The following is an 18,841-nucleotide window of genomic DNA, read 5'->3' as shown; positions in this document are numbered from 1 at the left end:
GAGGGGACGATACTTATCCCCAATCTCTGGGCAAGGGGATGATTCGTATCACCAGCCTCTGGGGGAGGGGATGATCAGCGGAACCCCTCCTCTGAAAGACGGTGGGGGGGGGGGTTCCTTGTCTCTGACCTGACCTGCCAAATCCCAGTGCTGAAGGTGTCATAGCTGTGAGATATGCCGAGGTGTGGGGCCGGCCCAGTGGGATTGGTTTCCAGAACATTCTCCAACTAGTTAAGCAGTGACACAATTCTCAAATATTGAATTTGAATGTTCTACATCAAAAAAAACATTTCATTTGGATGGAAATCAAAACAGCAGTAAAATTCATCATACAGTGATAAATAGGTCCCACACACACTGACCCTCACTGGGGGATGGGTAACACACACACACACACACACACACACACACACACACACACACACACACACACACACATTCTCACTGGGGGGTGACAGGTCCCACACACAGATGTCCCCTCCTCTCCAACACCCAAGGTTATCGACTGTACCCCAATGACATTCAGCCCCCCCCCCTCACACCATCTCCCAGTGACCTTCCGTCTGTTTGTTCTGCTCCTTCCAAAGAGCTCCTCTCAGCCTTGCTACACATTATAAATAGAACTGTTTGTAAATGTTAAAATAAACGCAGAGGCTACAAATATTAGTCTTCCTTTAACCTGACTGATTTCAGAGAAGTAGGTGTCTCCACCGTGATGGGAGGTGTCCCCTCATGGGGAGGGGTGGGGCTCTGTTGTAAACATCCAAGACGGTATCCCCAGCAGTGAGGGAGGGGACAAGTTCTGCAGTAAAAACACACTAAAATGCTGGAGGAACTCAGCCGGTCTTTTCTGCGCCCATAGGAGGCAAAGGTATATTGCCGATGTCTCAGGCCTAAGCCATTCTGGATTATCGCTTGAAGAAGGGTTCAGGTCTGAAACATCAGCTATATAACGTTGCCTCCTGTGGACACTGTGAGACCGGCTGAGTTCCTCCAGCATTTCGTTGTGTGTTTAACTACAGTCACAGTGTCTACAGACCTCTGTATTTCATTCCAGTTCTGCAATCCAGGACGGGAGAAAGAATTGCTGGAGGAACTCACCACGTCCGTCTGCATCCCGGAGTAGATACGATCAGTCAGCAGTTCAGATCAATTCCCCTTATCCAAACCTACAAAAGGCGAAATCACATATAATGTGGAAATAGATTGTAGAGGCCCTTCGGCCCACAGTGCTGTGCTGACTCAATACCCGACTCTTAATGACTGCCTCAAATTTCCCCATTGCATAACCCTCCATTTTCCTCAGTTCCATGTACCTATCTTAATAGACTTGTAAATCTACTGCCTCCATCACCATTGATGGCAGCACCTTCCACGTCCCCACCACTCTTAGGAGAAGAACTTGCCTCCAACATTCCCCTCCCCATACTTATTCTCGAACACCTTAAAACTATGCCCTCTTGTGTTAGCCGTTTCAGTCCCTAGAGAAAAAGTCTCTGGGTGTCCACATGATCAATGCAGAGGAACAAAGGGATCTGGGAATAAAAGTACTTAATTCCCTGAAAGTGGCATCACAGGAGGATAGGGTTGTAAAGAGCGCTTTTGGTATCCTGGCCTTCATAAATCAGAAGTATTGAGTACAAGAGTTTGAGATGTTTTGGTAAAGTTGTGTAAGACATTGGTGAGGCCAAATTTGGAGTATTATGTGCAGTTCTGGTCACCAAACTACAGGAAGGATGTCAGTAAGATCAAAAAAGTGCAGGGAAGATTTACTAGATTGTTGCCGGGTCTTCAGGAGTTGAGTTACACCAATGGTTTTCAAACTGGTCCTCTAAACCCACATACCAACTGTGATTAATAAGGGATTACTTAAGGTGGTATGTGAGTGAGAAGGGAAGATTGAGAACCACTTCTCTAGACCTGATTATTACTGAAATATTTTGCTTAAGAAAATTTGTCATTGGCCCATTTCCTCTGGAGCTATGAAACTGTGCACATAATGAGTCAATTAGGTACGATTAAAACTGGTTTACAAACTTTTTCTTTCCACTCGCATAACTCCTTAAGCAATCCCTTACTAATCACAGAGCACTTGGGGCATAAGGATTGCTTAAGGTGGAATGTGAGTTTAGGGGGCCAGTTTGAAAACCACTGAGTTACAAGGAAAGATCAAACAGGTTAGGACTTTATTCCTTGGAGCGCAGAAGAATGAGGAGAGATTTGATAGAGGATTACAAGATTATGAGGGGAAAAGACAGAGTCAATGTGAGTTTGCTCTTTCCACTTAGATTAGGAGAGATAAATACAAGAGGACATGGCTTTGGGGTGAAAGGGGAATGCTTTAGGGGGAAGTTCTTCACAGAGTGGTGGGGATGTGGAACGAGCTGCCCTCTGATGTGGTAATTGCGGGCTCACTCTTTTAAGTTTTAAGAATAAATCAAATATATACGTGGATGGGAGAGATCTGGAGGGTTTTCAGCACAGACTAGAAGGGCCGAATGGCTTGTTTACTGTGCTGCAGTGTTCTATGAGATAGTGGAACCAGATGAGGGTTGGGGTTCCCTAAAATTAGAGCACATAGAACATTCGGCCACAATGTGTCAACATATATAACTAAAAAGTACTCAACCTCCCTATCCTGTAATCCTCTATTTTTCTTCCATCCAAGTGCCTAAGAGTCTCTTAAATGCTCCTAATGTTCCAGCCTCCACTACCACCCCTGGCAAGGCATTCCAGATACCCACTACTCTGTGTTTAAAAAAAAATTTAGACATACAACACGGTAACAGGCCCTTCCAGCCCACAAGCCGTGCTGCCTAATTTACAGCCAATTGACCTGCAACCCCCCCCCCCTCCCCCCAATATGTTTTGAATGATGGGAGGGAACTGGAGGCATTTCACGAGGGCGTGGAGGAGGGACTTGGTATGGGTGGGTGGTGTCTGTTGCCAGGTGGGAATGTGTGTTGACCCATGGGCTTGCTGTGTCGGACTGCCTTGTTGTGATGAGCTGATCAGAATGGTGTTTGGGCACTGGGAGAGTGTTGCACTCTCCCCTGTGGTGCTTGGAGGTAGTTCCCTGTGGAGTACCAGGTCATAAACAACGGAGAGGGAGGGTCAAGGAGAGAGAGAGTGAGAAGGATAAAGATAGAGGGAGGGAGCAGGAGAGGGAGGAAGGAGAGAAAGACTGGGAGAGAAAGGGAGATGGGGTTGGGAGGGAGGGAGGGAAGAGAAAGAGAGGGGGTGTAGAATGGGAAAGGAAGGGAAAGGGGGAGAGAGAAAAAGAGAGGAGGGTATTGAGTGGGAGGAGGGAAAAGAGCAGAAGTGGGAGGAAGAAGGAAAGGTGGTGACAAGGAGTGGTGGCAGAAAAATGGGGTAATGAGAGAGGAGTTGGATATAGAGAAGGGTCCATCAGACGTAGGAGCAGAAATAGGCCTTTCAGCCCATCATCTGCTCTCCGTTCAAATAATGGCTGACAAGGTCCTCCTCTGAACCCCATTCTCCTGCCGTCTCCCCATAACCTTTGACACCCTAATGAATCAAGAACCAATCACCCTCCACTGCAATGTTGGCGTGGCAGTTGGCGTAACACTACCACAATGCGAGCGATTGGGAACTGGGTTTGAATCCCGTGCTGTCTGTATGTTCTCCCCGTGTCTGCATGGGTTTCCTCCGAGGGGGGGGGAGGGGTTTTGACTTCCACCGTTCAAAAACTTATGGGGGTTGATGGTCAGATGGGTGACATGGACTCGTGGACCAAAATAGCCTGTTACCATGCAGTATATCTAAATTAAAAATTTAAATCTACCCAATGACTTGGCATCCACACCTGTGGCAACAAATTCTCCAGATGAAGAAACTTCTCCTCATCTCTGTTTTAAAGGGGAATCCTGTTGTTCTGAGCCTGGGCCATCTGGTCCGAGACTCTCCCACATCTGGAAACATCTTCCCCACATCCACTCTATCCAGCCCTTTCATTGTTCGGTAGGGGAAGCTGGTGGGGTAAAGGAGAGTGAGAGGGGAAGAAGAGGAGTGAGGGAAGAGAGAGACCCTGGGAATCCCCTGATGGCAGGGTACAATCTGCAGGGACCCCCTCAATACCAGGCCTGAACCCCAGAGCTACCATCTCGCACAGGGCTGTCAGCATACTTCAAGGGTCTACACCGTCACTGAGGACCCCTAGCCCCCTGACCAACTCTCACCAACCCACCCCTCACACCCTGACCACGGAGCTCTCTCATTACCCAGCGCTCTCCCCCTCCCAGTGCTGAGCTCTCACCAGCCCTTCCGCTCCCCAGTGCTGAGATCCCTCGCCATCCCTCCCTCCTTGTGAAGCTCCCTCACCACACCTCCCCCACACCCCCAGTACGGACCACCTCCCACTCCACATGGAGCTCCTTCACCACTCCCCTGACCTTTAACCTCTAGAGCTGGGTCTGAAATCTGACCCTTTGCCCTATGAAGGACGGGCGTTGCTGATGCTCTCACCCCTTTTCCTCCCCACTCCTCTCTCCTGCAGGAAGATCATTGAGGTGCAAATTATCGAGGATGAAGACTATGAGAAGAACAAGAACTTCTTCATCGAGCTGGGAGAGCCACAGCTAGCGCAGGGCGTGCACCCGATGGGTGAGTCTCCGTTGCCCCTTCTGCAGGACAGGGTGGAACCATCTCCCCACTGCGTGATGGGGTATAACCCCAAGGAATGGGGTGGAACCATCTCCCTGCCATGGGACAGGGTGGATCCTCTTGAGACTGTGGCCTGCCCTGTTGAGAGACTATCAGGCACTGGTGAGTTCTCACTTGGACCACCTTGTACAGTTTTGGGTGCACAGAAGGTGCTTCCAGCTGCGCTGTTCAAGACCAGTACAATGGGATCATTTAAGAGACTATTGGATAGGTAAGCAGAACTGAGTGACACAGTCGGGAAATACTAGGCTGTGTTAATTATTGGGCCAGCATAACCCTGTGGGCTGAAGGGCCTGGATTCCACTGGAGATTTTTATGTTTGACAGACTGGAGAGAAGCCAGGAAAGGTTCATCAGGATGTGACTGGGACTGGAGGCTTGAGGTACATGGAGCCTGGGCAGGATCAGGTGACGATCACAGACCCCTATAAAACTGGAGATTATAGGATCAGGGAAAAGAGTTGGGTGCTTTATTTGAGAAAAGACGTGCTGGCGTTGGAGAGGGGTCAGAGAAGATTTACTAGAATCCCAGGGATGAAAGGGTTAGGTTATGAGGAACGATTGTCGGCTCTTGGTCGGGACTCGTTGGGGTACAGAAGTATGAGGGGGCCTCGTAGAGGTGTTTCGAATGCTGAACGGTCTGGGCAGAGTCGATGTGGTAAGGATGTTTACCCTGGGAAGGGAGTCTAGGACAAAAAGGCCAACTTCAGGATAAAAGGTCGTCAATTTAAAACAGACGCAAATGTCCTTAGCCAGAGGGTCGTGAGTCTGTGGACGTGAGACCATTGGGCAGATTTAAGGCAGAGATTGACAGGTATTTGATTAGTCAGGGCATCAAGATTGACAGGTATTTGATTAGTCAGGGCATCAAGGGTTACGGGGAGAAGCTGGGGTATGGGGCTGAGTGGGAGGATGGATCAGCTCACAATTAGAGCTGAGGAGCAGCGATGGGCTGATTTCTGCTCCTGTATCTTGTGAGTCTGATGCTCAACCAGGCACCGACATTCCCAGCGGAAGTTATCAACATGGTGCCAGAGTTCCTTGGGCAGTCTCCGCCGCTCTCCGTGGATGCTGTGTGACCCGCTGAGTTCCTCCAATGCAAACGGATCATAGAACCCTACAGCACAGAAACAGGCCCTTCTGGTCTGTGCCGAACCATTCCCCTGCCTCGACCCACTGACCTGCACTCAGTCCATACCCCTTCCATCCATGCACCTGTCCAAGTTCTATTTAAGTGGCTGCATGGTTGGCATAGCTTTACAGTGCCAGAGACCTGGGTTCAAATTCTGTGCTGTCTGTACGGAGTTTGTACGTTTTCCCTGTGTCTGCGTTGGTTTCCTCCTACCCTTCAGAAACGTCCCGGGGGTGTATTTGGGCAGTGCGGAATCTTGGGCCAGAAGGGCCTGTTGCTGTTACTGTCCTGTTAGTGTACATTTTTAAAAAAATTAAATGTCAAACTTGAGCCTGCATTTATCACTTCAACTGGCAGCTCGTTCCACACACTCTGTATATAACCCAACAAAACAGAGTATCTCCCAACCAAAGGCACACACACAGACACTCAGTACAGCCTACACACAAACATATATACCATATTTACCTATGAGACAGTCAATCCCATGTAATAGTCTACATCTCTCTTTTGGGCCAAAAATCACGAGTTTTCATATGACCTGTGTAAAAGTCAACTCGTTCCCCCGGCCCTCCCCCCCCCCAAATTTTTGGCCTCGACCCCAACCCCACCCATCTGAGCTCCCGTCGCCTCGACTGCAGATGCTCACCCCATTCGAGCTCCTGATGCCCCAAACACAGACTCATCACCCGGCTGGCCAGCTGAGCTCCCAACACCCTTGCCACAGACTCTTCTAGCCTCCAGCTGTTCATCCATTCCAGCTCCCAACACCCCAGCCACAGACTCTCTCCTTGTTCTTGGCCACCCACCCATCCAAGCTCCCGACGCCCCAGCCACAGACTCCTGCCATCTGCCCATCCGAGCTCCCGACACCCCAGCCACAGACTCTCCAAGTTCCCGGCTGCCCATCTGGCTGAGCTCACAGACTCACCACCTGGCTGGCCATCCAAGCTCCTGATCCCCTGGCCACAGACTCTTTCCTAGTCCCCAGCTGCCCACCCATCTGAGCTCCCAACGCCCCGACCGCGGATCCTCACCCTGGCCATCCGCCCATTTGAGCTCCTGACGCCTCAGCCACAGACTCTCTCCTTCCTTCCAAATACCCCAATTAACCTATCACCCTGGGGACATTTCAAAGGGTGGCAGGAAACCAGAGCCCCTGGGGAGAACTTGCAAACTCCTGACAGACGGCGTGGGACTCGAGCCCCAGTCACTGGCGCTGTAACAGCATTACACTAACTGCAGTGCCCTAAACCTTTCCCTCTCTACCCTTGACCCATGTTGTCTAATTTTTATTTCGCCTCAGCTTGGTGGGCGAAAGCACCAAAATGGTGGTGGAGACGAAGATATTATCACCGACCTTTCGTGCCTGAGCCCTTCTTCAAGGAAAATTCAGAAAAGGCAGAAGCAGGATAAATCAAAAAGTCTCAGAGTTCAAACAACGGGGGAGGAATCCCGACCAACAAAAGGTGTAAATTGGATGTGGTCAGGGACTACAGAGAATTTATCACGCTTGCAAAACGAAAGCCAGAGAAGTTGATGTTAATGCCATTCGGTTGGAGGGGGCCCAGACGGAAGATGAGGCATTGTTCCTCCAATTTGTGGGTGGTCTCCGTCTGGCCGTGCATGAGACAGATATGTTGGCACGGGAACTGGGCAACCACTGGGAGATCCACGCTATTGCGGCGAGCAGAGCCAAGGTGCTCAACCAAGCGATCTCTCCCAGTCTGCGTCTGGTCTCTACCAATGTAGCGGGGGCACTGGATGCAGTAGATGACCCCTGCAGGTTCAGGAGTGAGGTGTTGCTTCACTTGGAAAGAGGGTTTGGGACCCCGAAAGGTGGTGAGGGAGGAGGTGTGGGCACAAGTGGAGCACCTCCTGCAGTCACAGGGAGGTGCTAAGAGGACGATTGGTGGGGATGGAGGAGTACGCAAGGGAGTCCCTGGAGAAGGTGAAGATACTCCACTTGCGCCCACACCGCCTCCATCAGCACCATTCTGGGCCCCAAACTGTCCTTTGCTTAAGTCTCCTCTCATCCTTCTACTACACTCCAAAGAAAAAGTCCCAGCTTCATACAGGCAAACATGAATATGAGGGTTTTGGAGGGTGAGTGTGAGCACCCTTGGTCATTCAGCGTTCTCACTGCCCGTGGGAAGAAGCTGTTCCTCAGCCTGGTGATGCTGGCTCTGATCCTCCTGGATCTCTTCCCCGATGGGAGCAGCTGAAAGATGCTGCGTTCAGAGTGGAAGGAGTGCTTCCCCCCGACGTTCTCTCCCCCCTTAACCTTTAACCTCCGAACCTTGCCCTCAGGGGATATGAAAAAGGATCTGGAGATGAATGTTGACCCCATCACCAGTCTGGGTTGTCCCCTCCTCGGCGACCATCGCAAGATGGAGGTCATCATCGAGGAGTCCTATGAGTTCAAGGTGAGAGGTCAGTGGGGAGGGGGCAGGGGGGGAGCCTTCGTTTTCACCCACCACAACTTCACCCACAGGCTCTCCCCTCTTCCTCCCTGCAGAGCATGGTGGACAAGCTGATCAAGAAGACAAACCTATCGCTAGTGGTGAGCACCAGCAGTTGGAGGGAGCAGTTTGTCAACGCAGTGACTGTCAGTGCAGGTGAGTCCAGAGTGACAGTGAGGCCCAGAACCGCGGCGGCAGTCTCTGCCAGCCCTCTCAGCACCTCCAACTCTCTCCCCCAGGTCTCCCCATGTCTCTCCCCCCACCGTCCCCTGCTCTCTTCCAGCTCTCTTCCACCACCAACATCCACTCTGTCCCCCAACTCTCCCCCATCATCCCTCACTTTTTCCCTGGCTCTCATCTCTTTTTCCCCACCATCCCCCCCATTCTATACCCCTTCTCTCCCCACCATCCCCCACTCTATCTCTCTTCCCCCACCATCCCCCCCTCTCCCTCCACAGTCTGCCCCAATTCTCTGACTGCCCCCACTCTCCCATAGGTGCTCTGAGATTAGTAAGGGATTACTTAAGGTGGTTCTGAATGGCCCATTCAGAGCCAGCTCTTCAGCGCTTGACGTCCTGCTTTGCGGAAACTGCCAAAATGTTTGGCCTGGAAGTTAGCCTGAAGAAAACTGAGGTCCTCCATCAGCCAGCTCCCCACCATGACTACCAGCCCCCCCACATCTCCATCGGGCACACAAAACTCAAAACGGTCAACCAGTTTACCTATCTCGGCTGCACCATTTCATCAGATGCAAGGATCGACAATGAGATAGACAACAGACTCGCCAAGGCAAATAGCGCCTTTGGAAGACTACACAAAAGAGTCTGGAAAAACAACCAACTGAAAAACCTCACAAAGATAAGGGTATACAGAGCCGTTGTCATACCCACACTCCTGTTCGGCTCCGAATCATGGGTCCTCTACCGGCATCACCTACGGCTCCTAGAACGCTTCCACCAGCGTTGTCTCCGCTCCATCCTCAACATCCATTGGAGCGCTTTCATCCCTAACGTCGAAGTACTCGAGATGGCAGAGGTCGACAGCATCGAGTCCACGCTGCTGAAGATCCAGCTGCGCTGGGTGGGTCACGTCTCCAGAATGGAGGACCATCGCCTTCCCAAGATCGTGTTATATGGCGAGCTCTCCACTGGCCACCGTGACAGGTGCACCAAAGAAAAGGTACAAGGACTGCCTAAAGAAATCTCTTGGTGCCTGCCACATTGACCACTGCCAGTGGGCTGATATCGCCTCAAACCGTGCATCTTGGCGCCTCACAGTTTGGCGGGCAGCAACCTCCTTTGAAGAAGACCGCAGAGCCCACCTCACTGACAAAAGGCAAAGGAGGAAAAACCCAACACCCAACCCCAACCAACCAATTTTCCCCTGCAGCCGCTGCAACCGTGTCTGCCTGTCCCGCATCGGACTTGTCAGCCACAAACGAGCCTGCAGCTGACGTGGACGTTTACCCCCTCCATAAATCTTCGTCCGCGAAGCCAAGCCAAAGAAGAACTTAAGGTGGTATGTGAGTTGGAAAAAAATGTTGAGAACAATTGATCTGCCCCCAGTCCATATCCCTCCGTTCCCTCCCATCCACGTACTAGTCCAAATAAAATGTTAAAATTGACATTCACATTCACCACTTCAGCTTGTTCCACATCCCCACCACTCTCTGTGTGAAGAAGTTTCCCCCTAAGCTTTTCCCCTTTCACCCTTAACCCATGTCCCCTGGCTTGTATCTCACTGACCCTCGGTAGAAAAAGCCGACCTACATTTACTGTCTATCCCCCTCATAATTTTAAATACCTCAATCAAATCTCCCCTCATTCTTCTACGCTCCAGGGAATAAAGTCCATACCTGTTTAACCTTTCCCAGTAACTTAGTTCCTGAAGTCTGGGCAACATCCTAGTAAATCTTCTCTGTCCTCTTTCCATCTTATTGGTATCTTTCCTGTAGTTCGGCGACCAAACCTGCACACAATTCTCCAAATTTAGCCACACCAAGGTCTCGTACAACTTTACCACAACATCCCAGCTCCTGGACTCAATACTTTGATTTATGAAGGCCAAGATGCCAAAAGCTCTCTCTACAACCCTGTCCACCAGGGAATTCTGTATCTGTATTCCTAGATCCCCCTGTTCTACCACACTCCTAAGTCTCGGACCGTTCACCGTGTACGTCCTTTCTTGGTTTGTGCTCCAAAATGCAACACTTCACATTTGTCTGCATTAAACTCCATCAGCTACATTTCAGCCCATTTTTCCAGCTGGTCCGGATCCCTCTGCAAAATTTGAAAACCTCCCTCACTGTCCACAACTCCTCCAATGTTTGAGTCTCATCTCAGTTCAGAGAGTGACTCCTTAATTTTTTTTGTCAAAGGAGGGTAAATTTGGACGACTGTCTTCCCAATAAGCTAGGGCAGGGTGTTAAACTCGGTCTGTGCTTGAGGCGGTCAGCTCAAGGTCACGGTCTCCTCTGTGTAACTGTAGACTGGTCTGGTGGTGCCCATACCAGTCCTTGATGTCACAGCAGGTCCCTGCCTTAAAAAGCCCTTGTGTTGTGACGAGGTTTGGCTGCTGAAAACACCAGCTGTGTCACTCAAAACACCAGCTGTTCCTCGCACTTCTCCCCCCCCCCCCCCCCCACCGCCCCCCCCACCGACTCTTCCCTTGGAGCATTGCACCGCTCGACTTCCAGTTCCTAAGAGCACTGATATTTTCCACAGAGTATTGTCAGACCAATCCGGTGGGGCAGGAACCAAATACTTCCTTCCCCTGCACCCCTGAAACCCCTCTGCCTGCTGCGCCCATCTCTCTGAGACACCTCTCTGTCTCTGTGACCCCCTCCGGTTCCCGACACCCCTGCCTGTCACTGGTTCCCTAAACCCCTCCCCAACTCTGAAACCTCCTCTGGCCCTCGACACCCCTCATTGTCTCTGTAACCCTCTCTAGTCCCCAAACCCCTCCCTGTCTCTGTAACCCTCTCCAGTCCCCAACACCTCTCCCTCTCTCTGTAACCCTCTGCAATCCCAACACTCCTTCCTGTCTCTGTAAACCCCTCCCTGTCTCTGTAACCTTCTCCGGTCACCTACACCCCCTCCCTTTCTCTGTAAACCCCTCTGGTTCCCTATACCCCTCCCTGTGCATGGACTGAATGGGGTTGAGGTGGTCAAAGGCTGTTGGTTTGCACTTCCCCCAGGGGAGGGTCCCATCACCCTCCTGATCTGGGCCTTGCAGGTGTGGTGGATGTGGAGTGTGTGCATGGACTAACTCCATCCCGCTGCCCCTTGCTACCTCTACAGTGTAGAGATGTGTACGACTGTGGAAGGAATGAAGGTGTTGACTATTTTCTAATTGGGCAACAGGTTTGGAAATCAGAGGTGCAGAGGGATGAGGGAGTCCTAATGCAAGACTCTATAAAGGTCAACCTGCTGATAGCCTCCGTGGCAAGGAAGGCAAAAGAAATGCTGGCATTCATAATCGAGATTCCCAATCAGATTTATCCTGGACTGTGACAGTTCAGAACCTGGGTCAGGTCTCCTCCAGAACTGAGAACAACTTGTTAGTATTTTCCCAAGCCAGTGTGCAGAGATAGCTGGCTTTCAGTGCCTCCCTGTTTTAACTACTTTGCTTGCCATCTCCATGTACAAAGCTGATTTCCTTAATTAAATTTGTATCATTACTGAACAGCTGAACTAGACAGCCAATTGATCCCAGAGGAACTGGATTTACTTGAGGCCTTTGTGTTAAACAATGCTGTTTGAACTGAAGCTATTTAACAAAGTTTCTGAACCCTGTATCAAAGCTACTCTCTCGAGGAGCAAGAATTAGTTTAATTTCTGCATTAGAGTGTGATGGAATGATGCACAGGGAGCTTCATTCTGGGTCTGACCCCAGGAGTGTATGACGGGATGGTGTGGAGGGAACTTCACTGTTTCTGACCCCGGGAATGTGTATTGGATGGTGCAGAGGGAGCTTCACTCTGTGTCTGACTCCGGGCATGTGTGATGGGATGGTGCGGAGAGAGCTTCACTCTGTGTCTGACCCTGGGAGTGTGTGATAGGACGGTGCAGAGGGAACTTCACACTTTTTACCCAACCTGTGCCTTTACTGCCCCCTGCAGGTGCAGATGATGACGAAGAGGGCTTCAGTGAGGAACCACGGCCCTCCTGCTTTGATTACATCATGCACTTCCTGACAGTGTTCTGGAAAGTTCTGTTTGCCCTTGTCCCACCCACGGAGTACTTGAATGGCTGGGCTTGCTTCGTGGTGTCGATCATGTTGATTGGGCTTCTGACGGCCATCACCGGCGATCTGGCCAAGCAGTTTGGCTGTACAGTGGGATTGAAGAATTCTGTGACGGCCATCGTCTTTGTCGCCCTGGGGACGTCTGTCCCAGGTGAGTCACATTCCCCACCCCAACCCTGTCTCGTCCCGTCACCCACCCCGTCTGCCCCTCCCTCCTCACCACCCTTCCCACAGCGCTCCCTCCTCACAGCCCCTCCTTCGACGCTCCCTCATTATCCCACCGACTGCATGGTGTTCCCTTCTCTCTAAACTCCCAGGACTGCACCCACACTGGTGTTTCTGCTCCTGCCCTGGGAAACAGGCACTGGCTGTCCACCCGATCTATACCTCTCAGAATCTTCTGGACCTCTTCGCACCAAAAAGTCCCAGTTCTGGTAAACTTGCCTCATAACCAGGCAACATCCTGGTGAATCTCATTTGCCCCTTCTCCACAGCTTCCAAATCCTTCCTGTAGTGAGGTGACCAGAATTGAACATAATACTCCAATGGGGCCTCTCCAGAGATTTGTAGAGTTGCATCATGACCTTTCGACTCCTGAACTCAATCCTCCAACTAATGAACCCCAGCGTCCCATCGGCCTTCTCAACTATACTATCAACCTGTGCGGCGATCTTGAGGGATGCATGGATTTGGACCCCAAGATCCCTCTGTTCATCCATTAACCCCGTACTCAGCTTTCTGGTTTGTCCTCCTAAAGTGCATCACCTCACACTGATCTGGATTGAACTCCATCTGCCACTTCTCCATCCTTATAGAAGGCCCTTCAAAGCCTCTACCAAACTTATTCTGCCTTGTCCCACTGACCTGCATCAAGTCCATAGCCTCCATACCCTTCCCATCCAGGTACTTATCCAAAGTTAACATTGAGCCCACATTCACCACCTCAGCTAGCAGCTCGTTCCATACCCCCCACCAGTCTCAGTGTGAAGTTCCCCCTAAACCTTTCCCCTTGACATGCCCTCTAGTTTGTATATCCTGTTGCTACTCCCCCCCTCCCCAGCTCCGATTCCCAGCACACTAATGGCTGTCCCCTCCTCCTCTCTCTTCCCCCCCACACCCGCCCTGAGCAGACACGTTCGCCAGCAAAGTGGCGGCCGTCCAGGACGAGTACGCGGACGCATCCATTGGTAACGTGACGGGCAGCAACGCAGTTAACGTCTTCCTGGGTATCGGTGTGGCGTGGACCATCGCTGCCATCTACTGGGCCACGAAGGGCGAGCGCTTCCTGGTCGACCCCGGAAACCTGGCCTTTTCTGTCACCATCTTTACCATCTTTGCATTCATCTCCGTCGCCATTCTGCTGTACCGCCGCCGCGCCCCGGTTGGGGGCGAGCTCGGGGGCCCCCGGCTCAGCAAGCTGATCACCTCTGGCTTCTTCATCCTCCTCTGGCTGCTCTACATCATCCTGTCCAGCCTCGAGGCCTACTGCTACATCACCGGCTTCTGAGGCCTAGGCCTGTGGGTTTGGGCAGGGTCCCAGGCTTGATCCCATGGACTTCTTGAGGCCTGGTCCCATGGGCTCCTGGGGCCTGGTCTCTGGGTTCCTGCCTACTACCAAAGGCTTCATTCATCCCACTGTGTCCACACCCCACCCACTCATCTCCCTGTTGGCAGTGCCCCCTCCCCCTCGGCCTTTACTGAGCAGCCACCCCTCCCCTCTGCCTCGCGAGGTCAAAGCCCCCACCCCTACAACTCCAAAATTCTTCTTCCCCCCCCCCCCACCCACCCAGGGCATTAGGGTAGAGGGGGTGGAAAATGGTGCTCAATAGAGGCAGCAGGAGGAATCGAGTATCAAGCACTTGGATTGGCTGCCCAAATGGATTTTGTCCTTGCTGGGGGGGTTTCTCCCATCAGTTGCTGCCCCCCCAACCCTGTGGATCCCTGGGGAGGGTCAGGTGCGGAGGAAGCCCAGGCCCCACTCTCCAAATCTCCAGACCAAATTGGATTCTCTCCACCCACCTCCCTGAAGCCCAGGGCCCAGCCAGCAGGGGTGGGAGGAGGGGGTAGGGAGGTTTCCACAACAACTGGGCAGGCCAAGAACAAAAGCCTTCACCCTGACCCTTAGCAAGGTGGAATGTCAAAGAACATGGACAAGATGATGGGGATGGGGGGTGAGTGCGGAGAGGAGTCGTTACATGCTGTCATGAAAGTCAGGGGTGCACCTAACACAGAGAGAGACACAACCTCGAACACAAAATGCTGGGCTGACAAACGTCAGATGGAATTTTTAATACTTACGGTGCGATGGTTCAGAATCTCTTCCACCTCAAACCTGGGAGGATCGTGATCACAAGATAAAGGAACAGAAGCAGGCCACTCAGCCCATCGGAACTGTTCTGTGACTATGCACTAAACTAAACTCACACCTAGTTCCAATCACCAGCCTTTTCCCCCATATCCCTTGATAGCCTGACTAATGAGGCACTTGTCCATTTCCCAGTGATCTGGCCTCCATTGCTTTATGCAGCAGTGAGTTCCACAGATCCATGACCTTCTGACTAGAGTTCTTCCTCTGTTTTGATTGGACAACTTTTAATTTTAAGACTTGTCCTCGATTCACCCACCAAGGGAAAAATCTACATTCACTCTGTCAAAACCTTTCAATATTTGGAACGTCTCTATGAGATCTCCCCTCACTCTTCTGCACTCCAATGAATACAACCCAAGAGCTGCCACACATTCCAGGAATCACCTTGGTAAATCTCCTCTGCACCCTCTCCAACAACATCACATCCTTTCGAAGATAGGGGGCCCAAAACTGCACACAGTGCTCCAAATGGGGTCTCACTAGTGCCCCCTAGAGCCTCATCAACACCTCTCAAATACACTATACCTCTTGAAATTAATGGCAACATAGCATTCGCCTTCTTCACTACCAATCCCACCTGGGCATTAACTTTTAGATGACTGCACGAGGATGCCAAGGTCTCTGCACCTCTGAGGATTGAATTTTCTCCCCAGATAATACTCTGCCTGTTTATCTAAGATGGTTTTGGATGTCGAATAACAGATTCCTGGGAATAGAATCGTCCCTCCTGTAAGCCAACCTTCCCCTCCAACCCCATTCTCCTGCACAAAAAGCACCTGGTCATGTCATGGTCATTTGGATCAGCGAGTTTGCAGGTGACACTAAGATTGGACACGTTGCAGATGGCGATGAAGGTTTTCAAAGGTTGCAGAGGGATCTGGACCAGCTGGAAAAATGGGCTGAAAAATGGCTGATGGAGTTTAATGCAGACAAGTGTGAGGTGTTGCATTTTAGAAGGACAACCCAAGAAAGGACGTACACAGTGAACAGTTGGGCACTGAGGAGTGCGGTAGAACAGAGGGATCTGGGAATACAGATACAGAATTCCCTGAAAGTGGCATCACAGGTAGATGGAGAGCTTTTGGCACATTAGCCTTCATAAATCAAAGTATTGAGTACAGGAGTTGGGATGTTATGGTAAAGTTGTAGAAGACAGTGAGGCAAATTTGGAGGATTGGACATGCAACTATAGGAAAGAGATTAATAAGATGGAAAGAGGTCAGAGAGGATTTACTAGGATGTTGCCTGGACTTCAGGGACTGAGTTACAGGGAAAGGTTAAACAGGTTAGGGCTTTAGAAGAATGAGGGGAGATTTGATGGAGGTGTTTAAAATTATGAGGGGGACAGAGAGTAAATGTAGGTCGGCTTTTCCCACTGAGGGTGGGTGAGATACAAACCAGGGGACATGGGTTAAGGGCGAAAGGGAAAATGTTTAGGGGGAACTTCTTCACACAGAAAGTGGTGGGAATATGGAACAAGCTGTCAGCTGAAGTGGGCTCATTTTAAACATGGAGGAATTTGGACAGGATGGGAGGGGTATGGAGGGCTAAGAGCTGGGTGCAGGTCAGAGGGACAAGGCAAAAATAAATGGTTTGGCACAGACTAGAAGGGCCTGTTTATGTGCTGTAATGTTCTATGGTTCAGATCGAGCCGACACGTCTGAGACTGAGGCTTTGGGACATTAGGGTAGAGAATGAACTGCCGGATTCAACCCTGGGCCTTCTCAGGCTATGGGAAAGGACTGTGCCTGGGGCCAAGTACTGAGGCTTAATTCTATGAGGATGACCAATGCAGCGAGATTCTTCCCCATGTTGATACATTAAAGCTAAAAAAAACTACAAGCTTGCACGTAAGAAGTGAACATAATCTGGGACTGTCAGCTCCCTGCAAACACTGCTTTTGAGAGGGAGAAACAATTTCTCCTAGGACACCCACTACCCACTCATGAAACAGGTGAAGGAAATTGCAAGGACGGATCAAAGATTCCTCCTGATGAAGTGATCAACTGCCACAGGACCCCAACATCCCTGGGAGTGTCATAGGATGGTATGGAGAGATCCACTCTGTGTCTGACCCCATGTGTGTGTAAAGGGAGATTTCCTGTGTGTCTGACTCAATTCCCTCCCTGCAGAGGTGAGAATAATATTCCCTGTCGTTGAACCATAGAGGCCAGTTTCAGTTTAAAGCAACCTTGGGGGTGTGGAGAAAATCCAGGCTCCATTGTCCAAATCTTTGGGCATGGCCAGAAATTGGATTCTCACCTCTGATTCCCCCAACCTCTCCCTCCCAGTCATCTCCCCAAATCCAAGTGTCCAGCAAGGGCCAGAGTCAAACTGGCTGAACAAGCTCAACGTGCAGAAAATATGGCTGTTGACCATCATAAAAACAAGTTCCTCCTTTCTCCAGAGAACTGCACAAGGCAATCATGTTAGGGGGGAGTTTGGTTTGAGCTACCTCTGCTCTGTTGGGATGGGGGGGAATGACAACCGAGTTCCTTGGCTACAGGAAGTTGGCAGTCACCCCAGTGAAACTGAATCCTGAACTTTCAGGAGAAGTTTGGCGGGAATTCTCAATTTATCGTTGCATGTTTAGCTTCAGAGCAACTGTCTGAAATGAAGAGGACTCTCCTTGCAGCACAAATCCTGGAGGAACTCGGTCAGTCTCACAGTGTCCATAGGTAAAGATATATCACCGACATGCCCAGCCTGAGCCCTTAACCACAACACAGTAGACCCTTTGGCCCTTGATGTGGTGCTGACCCATATATTAGAAGGACTGCACCCTCCCTACCCTGTAACCCTCTATTTTCCTTCCATCAGTGCACATCCTTGCGTGGTTTATCCCTTCAAAATGCAACACCTCGCACGTCTGCATTGAACTTCATTGGCTCTTTTTCCAGCTGGTCCGGATCCCTCTGCAAGCTTCGAAAAACATTCCTTGCTGTCCACGCCTCCAATTTTAGTGTCATCTGCAAACTCGCTGATCCAATTTACCACATTATCACTCAGGTCATTGATACAGATAGAACATAGACCACTACAGCACAGTACAGGTCCTTCAGCCCTCGATGTGATGCTGAACCATATATTCTTTAAAAGAAAGGTACTAATCCACCCGATCCTGCTCTTTCATTTGTGTGCCCGTCTAAGAGTCTTAATTGCCCACAATGTTCCAACCTCCACCACCACACCCCAGCAAGGCATTCCTGGCCCTCACATCTCTCTGTGTAATAAAACTCCCCTCCCTTCACTTTGTACAGACATCCTCTGGTGTTTGCTGATCCCACCCTAGGGTAACAGGCGCTGGCTGTCCACTCTATCGACACCTCTCAGAATCTTGTTGGCCTCTTATTGAGTCTCATCTCACCCTTCTTCACTCCAAAAAGCCCCCAGCACTGCCAACCTTGCCTTATAAGACATGTTCCCCAATCCAGGCCATATCCTGGTCAATCTCCTCTGGCCCCCCTGAACTGTTCAAGGCTTTTTTTTTCTATCATTTAACTCAAGCCCAGATCTTGTGTCATTTTGAGAGGGAGATATTTGCGGAGATTTTGATTGAAGGGAGCTCCATTTGAGCTACCTTTCTGCTGGTAGCCCAGAGCTCCGGGCGATGAGGGGAACCTGTCCCTAGAGATAAAGATTTGGGGGGAGGGGGGTCTTTCTCCCCTCATTACCAGGAGCTGGGTTGTGTTACCGTGTGAGACCACACCGATTTGGACACTGGAGGAGACTCACGAGGGTGCTGCCCCAGCTCGGCAAGCATGCCTCGTCAGGAGAGGCAGAGCAAACCCGACTCCTTGGAGAAACAGAGGATGCTTGGAGTGATGGGGGGGTGGAACTGACCTGATAAGAGGGTGGGCAAGATGACATGGGGCCATTTGATTGTTTGGATGGCCAGAGGCTTTTTTTCCCCAGGGACTGGAATGAGGGGGGGGCATCATGTTAAGGTGCT

At 50.9% G+C, this 18,841-nt stretch overlaps 1 protein-coding gene across 2 annotated transcripts in view; it reads left to right on the top strand.

Annotated features, from left to right (window-relative positions):
* The window catches only part of LOC138740862 (sodium/calcium exchanger 2-like), a 24,509-nt gene extending 5,668 nt beyond the window's left edge, over positions 1-18,841 (top strand). The window contains exons 2-6 of one of the 2 annotated variants that reach the window (XM_069894085.1): positions 4,517-4,623; positions 8,125-8,240; positions 8,309-8,432; positions 12,397-12,672; positions 13,652-18,841. In XM_069894085.1, coding sequence (XP_069750186.1) covers positions 4,517-4,623; positions 8,125-8,240; positions 8,309-8,432; positions 12,397-12,672; positions 13,652-14,028 — 1,000 coding nt within the window. In that variant the 3' untranslated portion in view covers positions 14,029-18,841. The remainder of the gene's footprint in view (positions 1-4,516; positions 4,624-8,124; positions 8,241-8,308; positions 8,433-12,396; positions 12,673-13,651) is intronic. The other variant, XM_069894086.1, reaches the window with a different exon arrangement.

Source organism: Narcine bancroftii, chromosome 8 (assembly GCF_036971445.1).
Source record: "Narcine bancroftii isolate sNarBan1 chromosome 8, sNarBan1.hap1, whole genome shotgun sequence".
NCBI lineage: Eukaryota > Metazoa > Chordata > Chondrichthyes > Torpediniformes > Narcinidae > Narcine > Narcine bancroftii.
The sequence above is the reverse complement of the archived record's forward strand: the minus strand, read 5'-3'. Positions and strand labels throughout refer to the sequence as shown.